The sequence below is a fragment of the Mesoplodon bidens genome (assembly GCF_964165515.1).
Source record: "Mesoplodon bidens genome assembly, chromosome: 17".
NCBI lineage: Eukaryota > Metazoa > Chordata > Mammalia > Artiodactyla > Ziphiidae > Mesoplodon > Mesoplodon bidens.
In genome coordinates this window covers 76,539,869-76,555,229 of record NC_138174.1, presented here as the reverse complement: position 1 = coordinate 76,555,229, position 15,361 = coordinate 76,539,869, and the positions used below count along the sequence as shown (strand labels likewise).

General features: G+C 50.6%; 1 protein-coding gene across 2 annotated transcripts in view; it reads left to right on the top strand.

Moving 5' to 3' along the window:
- TUBGCP3 (tubulin gamma complex component 3) overlaps window positions 1–15,361 on the top strand; it is a 60,577-nt gene that overhangs the window by 43,426 nt on the left and 1,790 nt on the right. For both annotated transcript variants that reach the window (XM_081214750.1, XM_081214749.1), the window contains exons 18-21: window positions 5,754–5,842; window positions 5,959–6,090; window positions 9,313–9,453; window positions 13,554–13,670. In XM_081214750.1, coding sequence (XP_081070876.1) covers window positions 5,754–5,842; window positions 5,959–6,090; window positions 9,313–9,453; window positions 13,554–13,670 — 479 coding nt within the window. The remainder of the gene's footprint in view (window positions 1–5,753; window positions 5,843–5,958; window positions 6,091–9,312; window positions 9,454–13,553; window positions 13,671–15,361) is intronic.

Here is a 15,361-nt window from a genome sequence, read left to right as displayed (position 1 = left end):
GGTTGGACATATAGTTTTTTGGGGATGTTTTTTACTATTTTTCCACTAATATAAATAATGCCATAAGCTTTGTGTAAATATATATTTATATGCCTCTGAATATTTCTTTAGAATAGGTGTATTGGAAATGGAATTGCTGGGTTAACAGATACGAATCTTAGTTTTACTTTACATTTACTAATACTTATATTTCTTAGTATTTATATTTTAACTCTGTTGATACATATTGTCAGATTACTTTTCAGGAAAGTTTGTACCTGAAAAGTTGGTACCAATTTAATTTACATCCCCGTAAGCACAGCTGTCACTGGTTGATAATTGTCTGTGTTGCTGTTTTCTTTCATCTTTCTTCTTTTTTTTTAATTAAAAAAATTTTTTTGGCCACACCCCATGGCATGCGAGATCTTAGTTCCTCTGACCAGGGATCAAACCCGTGCCCCCTGCAGTGGAAGCGCGGAGTCCTAACCACTGGACCACCAGGGAATTCCCTGGAAGTTCATTTTAATTCCTTTTAATGCTTTTTAAATTATCTTTGAATGTAAACACTTTCCTTTCTTTCTTTCTTTCTTTTTTTTGTCATTTGTGTCTGTTTTTTCAGGAAATTGTTTTTTTGCTCATGTTTCTGTTGGAGTGCAGCGTTCTTACCTTTAACTTATAAGGAAGTGTTTTAGTTATTAATGGCCAGGCAACTTGATGAACAGAGATCAACCAGGTAGTTAGTCTTTTTAACACAGCAGATTGAGAAATGTTCCACCAACCATAAATCTGAGGCAAAAATACGGAAAATGCTTCTGAAAGCAGCCCGTGGAGTCCTTCACATATGCACGTGTGTGTTTGGTCATGTGCACAGGATCCATGATTATCATCCCAGATATAATTTTAATAATATTCATCAAAATAAGTTGTTTGGAGTAAATAGTTACGCCTGAAAATGATTTGCTTAGAGCAAGAGTTTTTGATAATGGTATGCCAAGCCGATTAAACCCATTTTTATATATATTTGCCATTTAGCTAGACAGAAAAGATTGTTGATCTGAAATGGTTTAAAGATTTTTTTCCTTTAAAACGAAGTGGAAGTTCTTTGGTTAGATTCAGTTAATCTAAAAACCATTGCTATTAGTGGCAACTAAATGTGTATTTCAGATAACATTTAGCCAGATGAAATAGACAAATACAGAACTACAGGTAAATGAGCTTGCTGCGTTCTTTCTCAGCCTTTGTGTCCTGGGGGGAGGGAGTGCATGGAGCTTCCCCTCCCCAAAGAATGGTGTTAAAATAGTCTCCTTTTTGGTCCTCGTTGGCAATAAAACTGAACGAGGAGGAGGTAGGGGAAGTGGTCGGCTCCCCTGCTGGCACGGGACTTGTTTTCCTTTCTTGGTGATTAGTATGATAACGATTCATCTTACAGTTGGCATTCTAGACTTAGTGGAATGGTGGCTCAAAGATGAGTAGATGCTTTTCTCTTTGAAAGTTCCTTTTTGTGTGTGTCCTTCTTGTCCACGTGGGTGAGGGGGTAGTCCTCGGTGATTACACGCCTGTGAAGGGTTCTCTTCTTGTGTGCCAGACTGCTGAGCCAAGCGGTTACTGCTCTGCCCAGATGCTGGGCTGTGCTGCCAGGTCGGGCTGTGGCCTCGAGCTGATTCTTAGTCTTCTGCCTCGGAGTCCTCGTCTGGGTCGGGGCTGGTTGGCAGCACTTGCCTTCAAGGGTTGCCAGGATGGACTCTGGGCAGCGCTCAGCCCAGCACCCCTCGGGGAGCCCCACGTGGACAGGTGTCCTCACGCTTGCCTGGTAGACAGAGGACGCCAGACGGTGGCTGCAGGAGGCCCTGACCGGTGACCAGCGGTCTTGTACCCAGGAGACAGGAAAGACCCAGGATCTTAACAACGTCCTTTGACTCCATAGCCTTGAGAAATGAATCTCATGGGTAATTTGGTGAAGTCACTTTTAAATATCATCCCCTCAGCTGTAGATAAAAGTTGAAGGAGGTGATTTTGAAATTGTGAGTAAGTTGTTTTAGGGTATTTTTTAGAAAGAAACTTCTGTAATTTTTAACAACACTCAAGGCTATTTCCAGTGCATCTCCAGTTGGTCAGAAGCTTCTGGGAAAGATGTTCAAACCACACGGTCAAGCCTGTGAGAGCTGCTGGTGCATTTTAAAGCCCTGAAGTCCCTGCCGCAGCCTTGAGGGGCAGTGGAGGATTACAGACAGGTCTAACGTCTCACGCCTAAGTCCGCCAGAGGGGAGATGGTCATTCTTGGTGTCTGCAAAGCTATCTGCCGCCCCGTTAGTCCAGCGGGAGATGTACTGTATTTATGTATTTATTGGACCTCAGGGTGAATGTTGCTTTGCTTTGGGGATTTTTAGAATTATATGGTTATTTGTGGTTCGATTATAAAAACTCAAGTACTTTTTTTTTTTTTTTTTTTTTTTTGCGATACGCGGGCCTCTCACTGCTGTGGCCTCCCCCGTTGCGGAGCACAGGCTCCGGACGCGCAGGCTCAGCGGCCATGGCTCACGGGCCCAGCCGCTCCGCGGCATGTGGGATCTTCCCGGACTGGGGCACGAGCCCACGTCCCCTGCATCGGCAGGCGGACTCTCAACCACTGCGCCACCAGGGAAGCCCACAAGTACTTTTATTTTAAGTATGTTTTAAGTGTATTTTCAAGGTTCTGGGTAAAGAGATTCAAGGGCTGTTTCAGGTGTAAGTTGTATTTTTTAGGAGTTAAAGGACCAAAGTATACCTTGTGAATTCAGTCTCTGTATGAATGGGGTTCATAGTCGTTAGAGCCTTAACTGGGCAGTGAGCAGTTCCGAAACGCTTCAGCTCAGAGCGCTTGCGCTGCTCCCCCGTGGGGAAGGGAAGCACTGAGGTGTTAGAGGGATTGCAGACTTTACCGTGTGGGTTATTTTACCAGATCCCTTCTCAGGAGGCAGTGCCCTCGGGTCCCTTCACTCGCAGAGGCTTTATCTTAGAAGGAGGGTGCATTAAAGATGCTGTCCTTTGTGCTCCCTTCAGACTCGAGAACAGGTGACTTTTCTAGAGTGAAAATACATTTGGTAGTACCTGAAGACTATAAAGAAAATAACACATATTTTAACGTTGTTGCCAGATTTGCCTTGGTCATGGAAACCTTTTGAAGGGGATGTGAATGAAATAGTCAAGACATAGATGATGCAGATTGTCTCCTTAAATTTTGAGGATCGAAATGATTCACTCGGTGAATAATGGTTGGCCTACTCGGTGCTGCCCGTTCTGGGTATCCAGCGGTGGATGTGACCGAAAGGTCCCTGTGGTCAGGAAGCGTCTTGTCTCACAGGCAAGCTGGACGTGTCAGCAGGCACTCAGGGCACTTTGATCGTCGTTTGACGTGGGAAAGACCAGGTGCTGTGGGAGTAGGGGAGGGAGACCCCCACCAGGTGGCGTCATAGGATGGAGGGGCTCCCAGGCTGGCATCTGGAGGTGAGTGCGTTAGACAGGAAGAGTGGGGAGTGGGGGAGGGCCGGGGGCCCGGCAGAAGAGCGTGTTCAGAAGGGGGGCTGGGCCAGGTGCAAGGGCCTCGAGGCCGAGAGAGCCGGTGTGACTTCAGTGCAGCGGAGGCCAGGGAGGGTCCGCCCCGAGGGGTGAGCTTGGAGGCCAGCAGACCGGTCCACCATGACGGTGTGCAAGGGTTACACAGCCCGGGGAGCCTGCAGCATTGGGGCTGAGAGCCGTGGGGTGGGAGGTGTGGCCAGGGTGGACCCCTGGGCCTCTGCTTCCAGGCACTGCGGGAGGAGCAGGGCCGGGCTGCCAGGTCAGGCGCACCCATGTGAGATGTTTTTAAGGGTAAATGGATCTGCAGCCCAAGACAGATCTGGGCAGGAGGAAAAGACTTCAGCTTAGGTGATACTTAGAGGAGACCCAGACTACACAGAGCAGTGAAACCTGGAGTCGCGCTTCTTCCCTGATGTGTGTGTGGAAGATGGGCCTGGAGCCGGAGCTGGCGAGTGGCCGCAGATGTGCTCTGGCCTCTGCACCGACCCAGGCCCCGGGCAGCGCGCGGTGTTCTCACGTCATCCGCCCGGAGCCGGCGTGAGACCTGCCGTTCTGCCTGCGATCTTGAACCTTCTTTGGTGGGAAAATGTCAGGCTGGGTTAGTGTAAACTGCAGACCCGCCTCACGAGGCTGGGAAACAGGCTGCCCCCGTTTGCTGTGAGTGCGGGCAGAGCCGTGCCCTCGGAATTGGTGAGGTTGTGCTGGACGAGGCCTCAGAGACACTGGGCTTCCGGGAAAGGTCCACCCGAGGTCTGTGATGACACGAAGAACACTAAAGAAACAGACCCTTCCACGAGGGATTTCTAGACTATTGCATATCACAGACCGTTTCATGGAACTTTGCCGCTCTACGAAGAAATCATATCACACCGAGAAAGATCTGGAGAATCGGACTGGCACGTGCCCGCATGCCTGTGGGATGTTTGAATGTACACGGACGGCTCTCCAGGGGGACTGCCTGGCGTCGGGGGAGGACAGCCCGCCGTTCCAGCGCTGCTTAAACCTCAGATGGAGTTGCACACTGCGGTTACTTCTCTGAGAAGCTTACCTAAACCATAATGCAGATGAATATGGCTGAAAACAGCGTGTTCTCACGCCTTTTTACATTGAAAAGTAATTTTAGTTAAATAGACTTTGAGTGCTAGACTAGAAATCTTAGCCCCTCTGATGGTTTTAGTAGGAAAATTACATCCTTCACTCTGGACTTCCAAGTGAAATTGGAAGCTCATAGCTGTCTTTCAGAAGAATGTTTGCCGTATTCATGGATTGCAGATTCCTGATGGTACGGGGGATGTCAGGCTTTGGAGCCGGTGCCGCTCCTCTGAGGTGGCCGTGCTGCTTCTTCCCCGGCCGGGGAGGCCCTGCTAGACGAGCCAGAATCCCCACAGGTGTCGCTCGGTCCTCAGCTTGTAGAAAGCAGTGTTTTTTGAAGGACTACTGTTGTTTTTTTCACACCTGTTTATACGTCACTCCGTCATTACTCTTTGAGGAAGGGACAAGAATGATTTCTCAAATAACCGCATGCAGCGACAAGTGAGTTGTCTGGGTAACTAATTGAAGGCCCTTGGAGCGGTAACAGAAACATGTCCGGTCTGACCCATAATTAAAGGCATTCCCCCAGCGGAGCCTTCAGGGACAGTAGTGTCCCATAATAGTCCAGCGGAGTCTCTGAACAAAAATGAAAAGTCCAAGCAGAGAATGGCTGCTCCCTGGTGACCTTCCTGCCTTTTCCTGGTTTTATAATCTCAGAGAACAGGAGTGGAGTCTGGGCCCTGCCCACCCCCGTCCAAGTTCATGTTCCTCTCAGGTGACCAGGTCACACTTGGTACTTCAGGAAATGTCATTTTTGTCGCCAAATAGCTAGGGAATAGTAAAAGTCTCACACGGTAGGCAGACTGAGTGACTGTCAAGAAACCATGAAGTTGAGCTTACATTTGCTCACGATGTTGCATTAGTGTACAACAGACTTTCTCCAGTTTTCAGATGCAGTTATTTCATCTTACGCCATCTCTTGTTAGACCCTTATATTCCGTGCAGTCACGTGCCCCTGCATGCTTCGGTGGCTACCTACGCGCTTCAGTAGCACAGAGGTGGGCTCTGGAGAGGCCGTTCCCTGCTTTAGGGGTCGAGGGTGTCGGCGCGGGAGTCGGCGGGCCGGCTGCAGGCGGCCGGGAGGGCGGGCCGCGCTGGCGCCTGACGGCGGGCCTGGCTCTCCGCAGAGTTCGCTGGGGTGCTGCACCACTGTCACATGCTGGCTTCCGAGATGGTCCACTTCACCCACCAGATGCAGTATTACATCACGTTTGAGGTACGTGTTCCAGTCAGCCCCCGGCTCTGGGTGAGGTCAGCTTGTCCCAGGCCTGCGTGCTGTGCTCCGTACAAGGTGCTGCGCCAGCCCCTCTCTCAGGCTCTCGTCATTTCCAGGTGCTTGAGTGCTCTTGGGATGAACTTTGGAAGAAAGTGCAGCAGGCCCAGGACCTGGACCACATCATCGCCGCCCACGAGGCCTTCCTGGACACCATCATCTCCCGCTGTCTGCTGGACGCCGACTCCAGGGTAAGACGAGAACGGACGGTCAGCCAGTCCTTCCCTTGGGCTCGTCCCCTGGCGCAGCCACAGCCCTGGTAGTCGGGACGGTCTTGCTGTTAGTGTGATGTTTCCCATCAGGGTTGGAGCAGTAGTGCTCAGGGCAGAACGTGCCTTGAACTGGGCATGAAAGGATGAAGACTGGTGGCACCCATCCACCTCCTGGGGGTGGCAGCGACGTCCTCGCGTGCTGCTCGGGGGGGAGTTGTCCTGAGGGATGGCAGTGTGAGAACAAGCATTCAGAGCCCGCTCCTCAGTTCAGGGGGTGTGGGCGGAGGCCAGGCCTTCCGGAGCCTCTGCGGCAGAGTCAGGACAGGCTGTCTGTCTGGATAAACCCCTGCTGGTTTGCCGACACTCCTTCCTGTAGGCCCTGCTGAAAGTTGCGTGTTCCACGTGGCAAGTCTTCCCAGAGCTTAGATTTTATTCAGAGATCTGGGAAAATAAGGAACACTTTGCTTTCACGTGAGACAAATGTGAAGTAGGAAGCAAAATTTCAAGTACATTTTTGACATTAAATGTCTGACTTTAAAGACATTTCGGGATTGCAGAGGGCTGCTTCCCACTGCACCCCCACGCACTGCAGGGGTCCTTCTGTGGGAACACGCTGCTTGAAAGGGCTTCTGTTTTGTCTGTTTTTTTTTTAAGGAGATAGCTTTATTAGATATTGCCAGAATCCCTGCCAGAAGCGTTGTGTGCATTTGCATTCCCAACAGCAGGTGCGTGAGAGTGCGTTTTCCTACAGCCTTGCCAACAGAACATGTTGTCATACTTTTAAATTTTTGCCAGTGTGATAGATAGGTGAGAAATTATATCTTAGTGCTGTTTTTTTAATCATTTTTTTATAACATCTTTATTGGAGTATAATTGCTTTACAATGGTATGTTAGTTTCTGCTGTATAACAAAGTGAATCAGCTATACTTGTCTGATTTTTTTAGTATATCTGGTTAGCCATCCATGGCTGGGAAAACAGGTATTTTGATATGCCAGATTTCATTATTAGAGAATTATTGATCATATGTACCTCTTTATAGATGCTTCAGATCAAAGATGCTTCTATATAGAATGTTTTATAAATATATTGAAACAGTGGCACAGGAGTAATTTAAAATACTTGGAGCGTAAGGAGAACTTAAGAAGCGCACACCTCAGGGCTTTCAGCCTTGATCAGTGCACCTCGTCTATATCAGGCTAGCGCTGTGGGCAGGTCCTGTGAGGGGTCTGCCTGCTGAGCCGCTTATGTTCAGTCCGGGTAGATGAGTGTCCAGGGCCCGACCTGATGGGCTGCAGGCGTTCGCTGCCACCGTGACCTTGTCCACTCGCACAGCGCGGGGCACTGCGGGCAGGTGGACCTGAGGCTCCGTCCTGCTTCTCAGCTTTTGAGCCCGGTGTTCCCTTGTTTTGAAAGAGCACGACATGCCTCTCTCTTCCCTGCGTTTGTGAGGATTAAATTGTGTGCTGCTCGTAAGCCGTCACCGTAGTGCCTGGCACGTGTGAGTTGCTACCGTTTTTAAACAATTAAAAGTCATCTTGTGTGTGCGTGTTCTGCGGGGAGATTTACGATCGTTAGATCTAATGCTTTTTAGAAAACGTGTGAAGGGCTGAGGGTTGTCCCCAGGCTGGTGGATGAGGAGCCCGTGCACCTCCAGTGGCGTCTCTGCCCGTTTTGCACGTGTGGAGATTCCCTTGTAAACAGCTAGAGGCCACGCCGCTCACTGCCGAAGATGTCTGCAGGGGTGAACAGAATCCAAGGGAGAAAATATTTCCGCCTGTAACGTGACTTTCTCATGATAGTAAATGTTTACGTGTGAGTTGGTCCTGGCTATATTCATGGAAGGAGTCGTTTGCCGAGGCTTTAATGATCTTTCCTGAGATGGTCCGTCTACTGAGGGTTTTACTTTTAATTTGATGGTTTATTTAACGTAATCACTAGAGGGTTTTTTTTTTTTTTAAGAAACCCAATATATAAAACAAATTAAGGCAGTCTGTTATTGACATAAATTAAATGTATTTTTCTTATTACGTCACTTAGTAAGAAAAACAAGGCTGTTTGATACATGTAATTTTGAAATTGGAGGTTGTGACAGGTGTGTGTATACATTTTTGTAATTTCTGTTTGTGCTTTCTTGTGAAAAATCCTGAGTCACACTGTAAATGGTTGCAAACCAGTATCAGCACAGAAGGCACTTTTGTAGTCGCCCTGTCTGAACAGATTGCTGATAACAGAAGCACATATTGCACTCTTAGCTTGGAGTAAACGGCAGTAAGTCACCCCAGCTCCAAAAATAGTAAATTTTTATTTGACTACAATAAAGAAACAAACTAGAAGAAACGAATCCTTGTTACAAAGTCGTCTCCAGTTTTTGTTTTGATTTTGTGTTACGGCCGAGACCCCACCAGGAACAGGCAGCTCCGAGCCGGGCGCACTGCTTGCTGCCCACGAAAGGCCCCGTGGGTGTTGGCTCTCACGGTACCTTCCAGCCCCCTGCCCCTCCCCTCCGCTGGCGCCGGTGTCGTGGTGCTCGCCGCACAGCCTTGCGTGAGATGTGTATGGTGCGTGGGTATCGTTTGGCGTACATACAAGACTCTGTGCTGTGGTCTCCTCCCTTCCGTGCCGCACTAGAGAAAGGACGCGTGACCTGCGGTAGGTATGTGCCCTGAGGAGCCCCGTGAATTAGGGAGACGCACTGTCCCCCTTGGTTTAAAACCATCCTTTCATTCCTGGTGTAAAGCATGATACCTTTTTCTAAAAAACCTTGCAGAATTTGCTTTGTATACTTTTTAAAGAATTTCCTCTCTCCTATTCTCCGTGTCTGATTTTGGTATGTGCCACCAAAAACAAAAAGTGTTTTCCCACCCCTTTCTAATCCTCGAGCAGTCCCACTGCGGATGCAGCTACGTGCTCCACACTTTGGAGTTGGGCAGCACCTCGGGTGGCCAGGTCTCGGTGAGGGTGGGAGGTGGTTTGGCCGAGAGCCTGGGCTCTGTCCGCTTGCTGCTGCTATGGTGATTCAGAACTCGCCTGTTTGCCAGGACAGGGTGGGTGTTCAGTCAGTGTCTGCTGATGCATGAATGAACAGCTAAAGAGCGCCTTGAGAATTTCACTAAGTGTCGATATTTTATTTGAAAAACTTAGTAATAAGCGTGTTGGGGGCTCTGTTCATAAAAAGAAAAAACTTGTCTTCTCTCCCCAGGCACTTTTAAACCAGCTGAGGGCCGTGTTTGATCAAATCATCGAGCTTCAGAACACTCAGGATGCCATCTACAGAGCCGCCCTGGAAGAGCTACAGAGACGCCTGCAGTTTGAGGAGAAGAAGCAGCAGCGTGAAGCCGAGGTACGGTTTTGGTGCTGGTGGGCTTGTCGGTTTAGATAGTGACCTGTTGCCACAGTGATTACCAGTGCAGCAGAGACTCTGCCGCTGAAACGTCGCTGGGGCTGTGTTCGTATCCACGTCCGGCTGGGATCCTGAGCGGCTGTGGACTCTTCTACAGGGGGCGGGGGCACCGTCACCATCCTCAGCTTTACAAATAGACGAAGGCAGCGTTCACGGGAAGCGCTGGCCTCTGGCCAGCGTTCCTCAGTAAGTGTTGAGACGTTCGTCTGCATCAGGGTCTCCGCTGGGTGGGGCCCGACTCTGCATCGCTCTCCTCTGGAGCTGGTGGACACATGTCTACCCGTGGGAACCGGATTTCTGCACGTCGGCTATTTTCAGTGACCTTACTGAAGTAGTTCATGTCCTTCATGACCTTGAAGTTCATGTCCTTCTTGACCTTGAAGTACAGAGATTTACTGAATGAGTTTGAGTCTTTATGGGATTTCTTGTATTGGATATAATCTGTACAGTCACTTTTTCAAGATGCTTATTCTTGGGGTGGTGACAGACAGATTGTTCAGTTGATGCGGTTGGATTAGTTTTATTTTTGAGTGTTCCCTTACAGTCTGTGTTAGAGGATCGTTAACTTGGACGGGTCACAGCGCTTCGTGTATGTGTCGTGCCTTCAGGGTGTTTTAGAGATGGGTGTACTGCTCACTTTGTTTGCATTGCCAGGAGCAGGGGTTTGTGGCTGAGATGTCAGAGTTGGCGACCCCTGCCCCCCGGGGCCTCCTGGCCGGGCCCGGGAAGCCTGCACACCAGACGGACTGAAGGCCCACGACCCCGTCACTGGCTTTGTGCCTTTGCTGACTTGACCTCTCTGAGACCAGTTTCCTGGTTTGTAGAATGGGAGGGATAATAAACAAACAGACTCCCCTGGAGCTCCTTATTTTCATGTGCTGGTGTATGTCAGCTGCTAAGTGTCCAGTGAATCCAGCCACGGCTGTGGTTTCTCAAACTGCCCACTTGCCCAGAGCTCTGCCCTTCTGGGGAATCACTGAGCTGTGAGTCGGCGCTCTGGGGGCACCCAGGCTCACTCTCCAGACTGTTACCCGTCAGCACCTCGGAGCAGATCTGCCTGATAAGGCAGGTTATTCAGCGCGTTTGTTCAGGTGTGCTCGGGCTACGCGGGAGAGGGGAGGGCTGCGGGTGCCCGAGGAATGGTTAACGTTCGTGAGGCAGCGTGATCTGCGCGCTGTCGTCAGGCCTGAGGCCCCCGCGGGCTGGAGGGGCTGTGCAGGACGGCTCGGAGGGCCCGGGGCGCCTGGTCGGGGCCTCTGCCCGCCCCCGCCGCAGCGTCCCGCACTCTGCTGCTGCTGCTGCTGGGCAGGGGCTCCCGGGGCCTCTTCCTCCTTCAGGCCCTGCCCTCAGTTTCCTGCTTTCTTTCCACTTCTCAAAGCCGTGTGTGATAATATGTCCAATTCACATTTAGGGCTAAAGGCCTTTCCTTTCTTCTTTTTTCTGTCTCACAATCGGAAATCTTGTTTTCTAGCAGGAGTTCACCCAGCTCTTTGTTCTCTGACTCCACCTGCCCCCCACACACCTGTACACACCTGTACACACCACGGTCTCAGAACAGGCATCCTGACCCCCCCACACACAGTGCAGCAGCCGTGCGATTTCCCAGCTACGTGTCCGCTACCGCAAGGTGACCTCCCTGAAATAGCTATTCCCGTAAGGTTTTGCCACCAGCTCAGTACCCAGTTAGATTAATTGGTTTCATTTTTGCTTTTAATTATTAGGGATAGCTTTTATTTATAAAACAAAAATTGAATTTAACTATGTAAAATCGTTACCTGGCTGCAAGTACAAGACAAAGTGTTTGGACGCAGCCGCTGTGCTGCTGACGTGAATGTGCGTGTCAGCCCAGCTGTGAGGCGTATACCGCATTGTGACGCTGCATCATGCTATCCACTTAGAATTCTTGTGCTTTTTTGTATGTACTGTACTACAGTAAAATAGAATATTTAAAAAATGTGTTTGAAAAGACAAAAGGTAGTAGGGGAAGAAGAGATAGAAAGTAACATAAGTTTAGTGATTACTTCACCGTTTAAAACCCAGCATCGAAAGATATTTTTTAAAGCTCATGAAGTAGGTAAAACAGGTATACATATATTAAAAGATACAGACACGAACATAATGTCTTCTGAAATCAGGCAGCAAGATGGGGGCGCTCATCATTCGCCCTCAGGTTGGTTGTTAACGCTGTCTGAAGAAATAGAGCACAGGGATGGCCCGTATTATGAAGGTATCCTTTTAAAGGCAACCACTGGAACAAACTTAGAAGTCTTCTGGTTATCAGAAGAAACACAGACCATATGGTAAAAGATGACCACCGTCAGGGAGACCAGAAGGCGTCTCACTGATACGATGACAGTGAAACCAGACGTGTCTGTCCTATCAACAGAGGGAGCCGGGGCTAAACCCACCTCATCAAAGGAAAGGCCTCTGGGTAACCTCTGGTCTGGGGCTGCCCTCTGGACCCGTCGCCTGCTCGCCCACGGCTGAGGGCTCGTCTGGGCAGACCTGCTTGGTCGGGAGGTTCTGGGACAGAAGAGACAGGACATAGTGGAAAGGACGGACGACGCACCGGGCACTGAAGTTGTCCAGAGGGAAGCGGCTTGCCGTCGAGGGCACAAGGCAGTAGAGAGGACAGGGCCAGCTTGTGATGGAAGGAAGGGGTTGCGGTGAGGACCCGCCACGGCGGGAGGGCCGGAGGGGCGCTAGAGGTGACCCGTGTCTCTCAGGCCGCGGAGCCCCAGGACGCGATTCTGAAAATGCACAACCCTCATGTCGACGGAAATAAACGGGGAGAGAGTCACCCAGACGCCCGCTGAAGCTGCTGGGGAAGCAGCGAAACCCGGAGGCGGCCGGGCAGCAGGAGGAGGGCCCCGGTGAGATGAGGGTGAGCGTGGACGGAGGGCGTCCCAGGCCCAGGGGGAGCAGAACAAGCCGGGCACCCACCCAGGAGGCCGTGGGGGGAAGACAGACACACCGAGGCGGTGAGGAAATGCCGCCTGCAGTCTTGCTCGGATCCGTGAAGTCAGCCTGCACACGGGAGGGAGATGAAGGGCTTTCTCTGGACTTGCTAGAGTTGACCCCAGGACAGAGGGCAAATTCTAGGCAGAACAGCAGCTCAGCAAGGAGCAAAGTCGCTTAGCAGCAGCTCTGCCACCAGAGGGGGAGCGGCCGGACCTCTGGGCGGCGTGGACAGCGCTGTGCTCGTGCGCCACTTCAGTCACAGGGAGGGAAGCGTCCAGAGCCTGCTTGGGAAGCTCTGTGAAGTTGACACCAGATGCGAGAATCTTTATACCAGACCTAGGTTGTACATGTTGATGGGAAAAGTCTTACAGAAAATACAGTGGAAACATTTAACAGAATATTGAGAGAATAATTCACCAAGACTGGGGTTTATTTGAGGAATGCAGGGGTTCAAGAGATCTATTCTTGTAATTTACCATGTTAATTGATAAGAAATGATCCTGTGATAATTCCTGCGTGTGCTGCTGGAAAGCAGCTAGTCAGCTTCCCCAGTGACTGAGAACAACAGTCTTTTACGTGCATCTCGGCTAAGGGAAATGGTAAGAAACGTTCCCGTTCAAGTCAGGAGTTAATGCAGCGTGTGAGGGTGCCAGTGCTTTGAACCATCGGGTTCAGTTTACAGGCACGTAAACTATCTGCACTGAAATACGTACAAAATGACAGACAGATACAAGGCTGTTCATTACAGCCTTGTTTCTAATAGCAGAAGACTGGTGAGCTGTGACACGTCATCTGAATTGTTGGACGTCACAGGATGTAACACTGTGGCTGAGGACCATTATTAAGGGCAGTGCGGGAGCTCTCCGTGTGCTCACGTGTGTTGATGTGAAGTACTTGCGAGGTAGGTTACTAATTGAGAAGAGTAACTAGAGAACAGATGGGCACCAGGAAACGGTCACAGACGTCTCCAGCAGCACAGAGGGTGGAAACCAGCCCCCCGCCGCTAACACCCACCCCAGCCCCACCCCGCAGCGTCTTCCATCCAGAGTCTAACCCGTTTGCTTCCCTCTGACTCTCAGGGCCAGTGGGGGGTGACGGCCGCAGAAGAAGAGCAGGAGAACCAGAGGGTCCGGGAGTTCCAGGAGTCGATACCCAGGCTGTGCTCGCAGCTGCGCATACTGACGCATTTCTACCAGGTGCGTGTCTGGCGACGGGGCCGCCCACGTCCCACTGCTGTCCTCCCGTAACTGACGCTCGATGCCGGATGACGGAAGGGGCGTCGTTCCAGCCGGTCCAGCCTTTGCCGCCGGGTGGGAGTCCTGCCCTCGGTGCTGTGCGGCCTCCGGTGGCCCTTCCCATGGCCGCTCTGGTGGGCGCGGCTCTGCGGCCCCCTCCTTTGCGGACACGCGGGGAGCGTGCGGGGAGCTGCTGCAGGCCGGGCCTCAGGCTGCTGGGCCGCGGAGGCCACATGCTCTGCGTTGTCTGTCTCTTTTGAGGGTTTGGTTTCTGATTTCATGTTTCTCAGGGTGATTTTAGTGATGGAAATAGAGATGAAAAGATTGTATGAAGAGTTCTTCCACTCAGTTGCTGGTAACTAATTAGACAAATCAAGCGTCGAACCCCAGACCTTTAAAAATTATGTTTTTGTGCTATGTATTCATTGGTTCAGAATTCTAAACGAAACGTCACGACCCTGTTCCCTAGGCATCCCGTTTGCTTCCCAAGGTCCTCATACTTTTTAATTTTGAATTTTTCTTCAGCATAACTAAGGGGTAAATATGTCCCTTTTGTAAGTGGCCTCACTTTGGCATTGGCCTCCTGTTACCTTTTTGTTGAAAACATGTTTCATAAATGGTGGTAATGACTGGTTTATGTCCACTGCAAAAATATCTGTTGGGCAGGTGTTTTGATGATGAAGCACTGTCTTGACCCAGGTCACATATGTGGTGTGGGTTCATAATTCTCAGAAATGGGTGCCTCATGGTTAGGTTCGTGCTGTTAATTAAGATAGTTGCCCAGCTGCAGAGGAGTACTCAGTAACTTAAAACGTGTCCAAGTGCTGATTTCTAAAAGGACAGTGGTGGTTACATGTTTTCCCGGTAGAGTTAGTACAGTTTTTAAAAAGTAATCTTAATGTAATCCCAGCATCACTTAACATTACAGCCTTGGGCTTCCCTGGTGGCGCAGTGGTTGAGAGTCCGCCTGCCGACGCAGGGGACACGGGTTCGTGCCCTGGTCCGGGAAGATCCCACATGCCGCGGAGCGGCTGGGCCCAGTGAGCCATGGCCCCTGGGCCTGCGCGTCCGGAGCCCGTGCTCCGCAACGGGAGAGGCCACAGCAGTGAGAGGCCCGCGTACCGCAAAAACAAAAACAAAAACAAAAACATTACAACCTTGATCTTTGTAAATCACTACCGTTCAGACTTCTTTTCTTGAACACGTAAGTCCTTTGCTGTCTTCTTTGTGTCGGTGGCTGAAACACTGTAGAGTCTTAACAGCCATCCGTGCTTTGCTGCTTGTGAGCGGCCCTGGGCGCGGCCCCGCGGGAAGGCATGTCCTCACGTGTCCTGGTGGAGGCATCCTTCGTCGGCGTGTTTCAGTTTCACGCTCGCGAGAAGCCCTGGCAGTGTTTTGAGCAGATGGTTCCTTAGGGACTTTCTCCCAAGTCCTCCTCACCAGAGAGACGGTGACGCACACACACGCACGCAGGCAGTGTGTTCGCTCAGTGTAAAGTGACTCGTGTCACATATACGCATCTGCACGCGTCCCAGCTCCCAGGAGCTCCACCAGAAGCAAGGGTGGGGGGCAGCGTCCACCCCGACAGTTCAGGAAGATGGACAACGGTGTGTCGGTGACCTTTTCTCTGCCGATCAGAGCTTTCCCGAGCG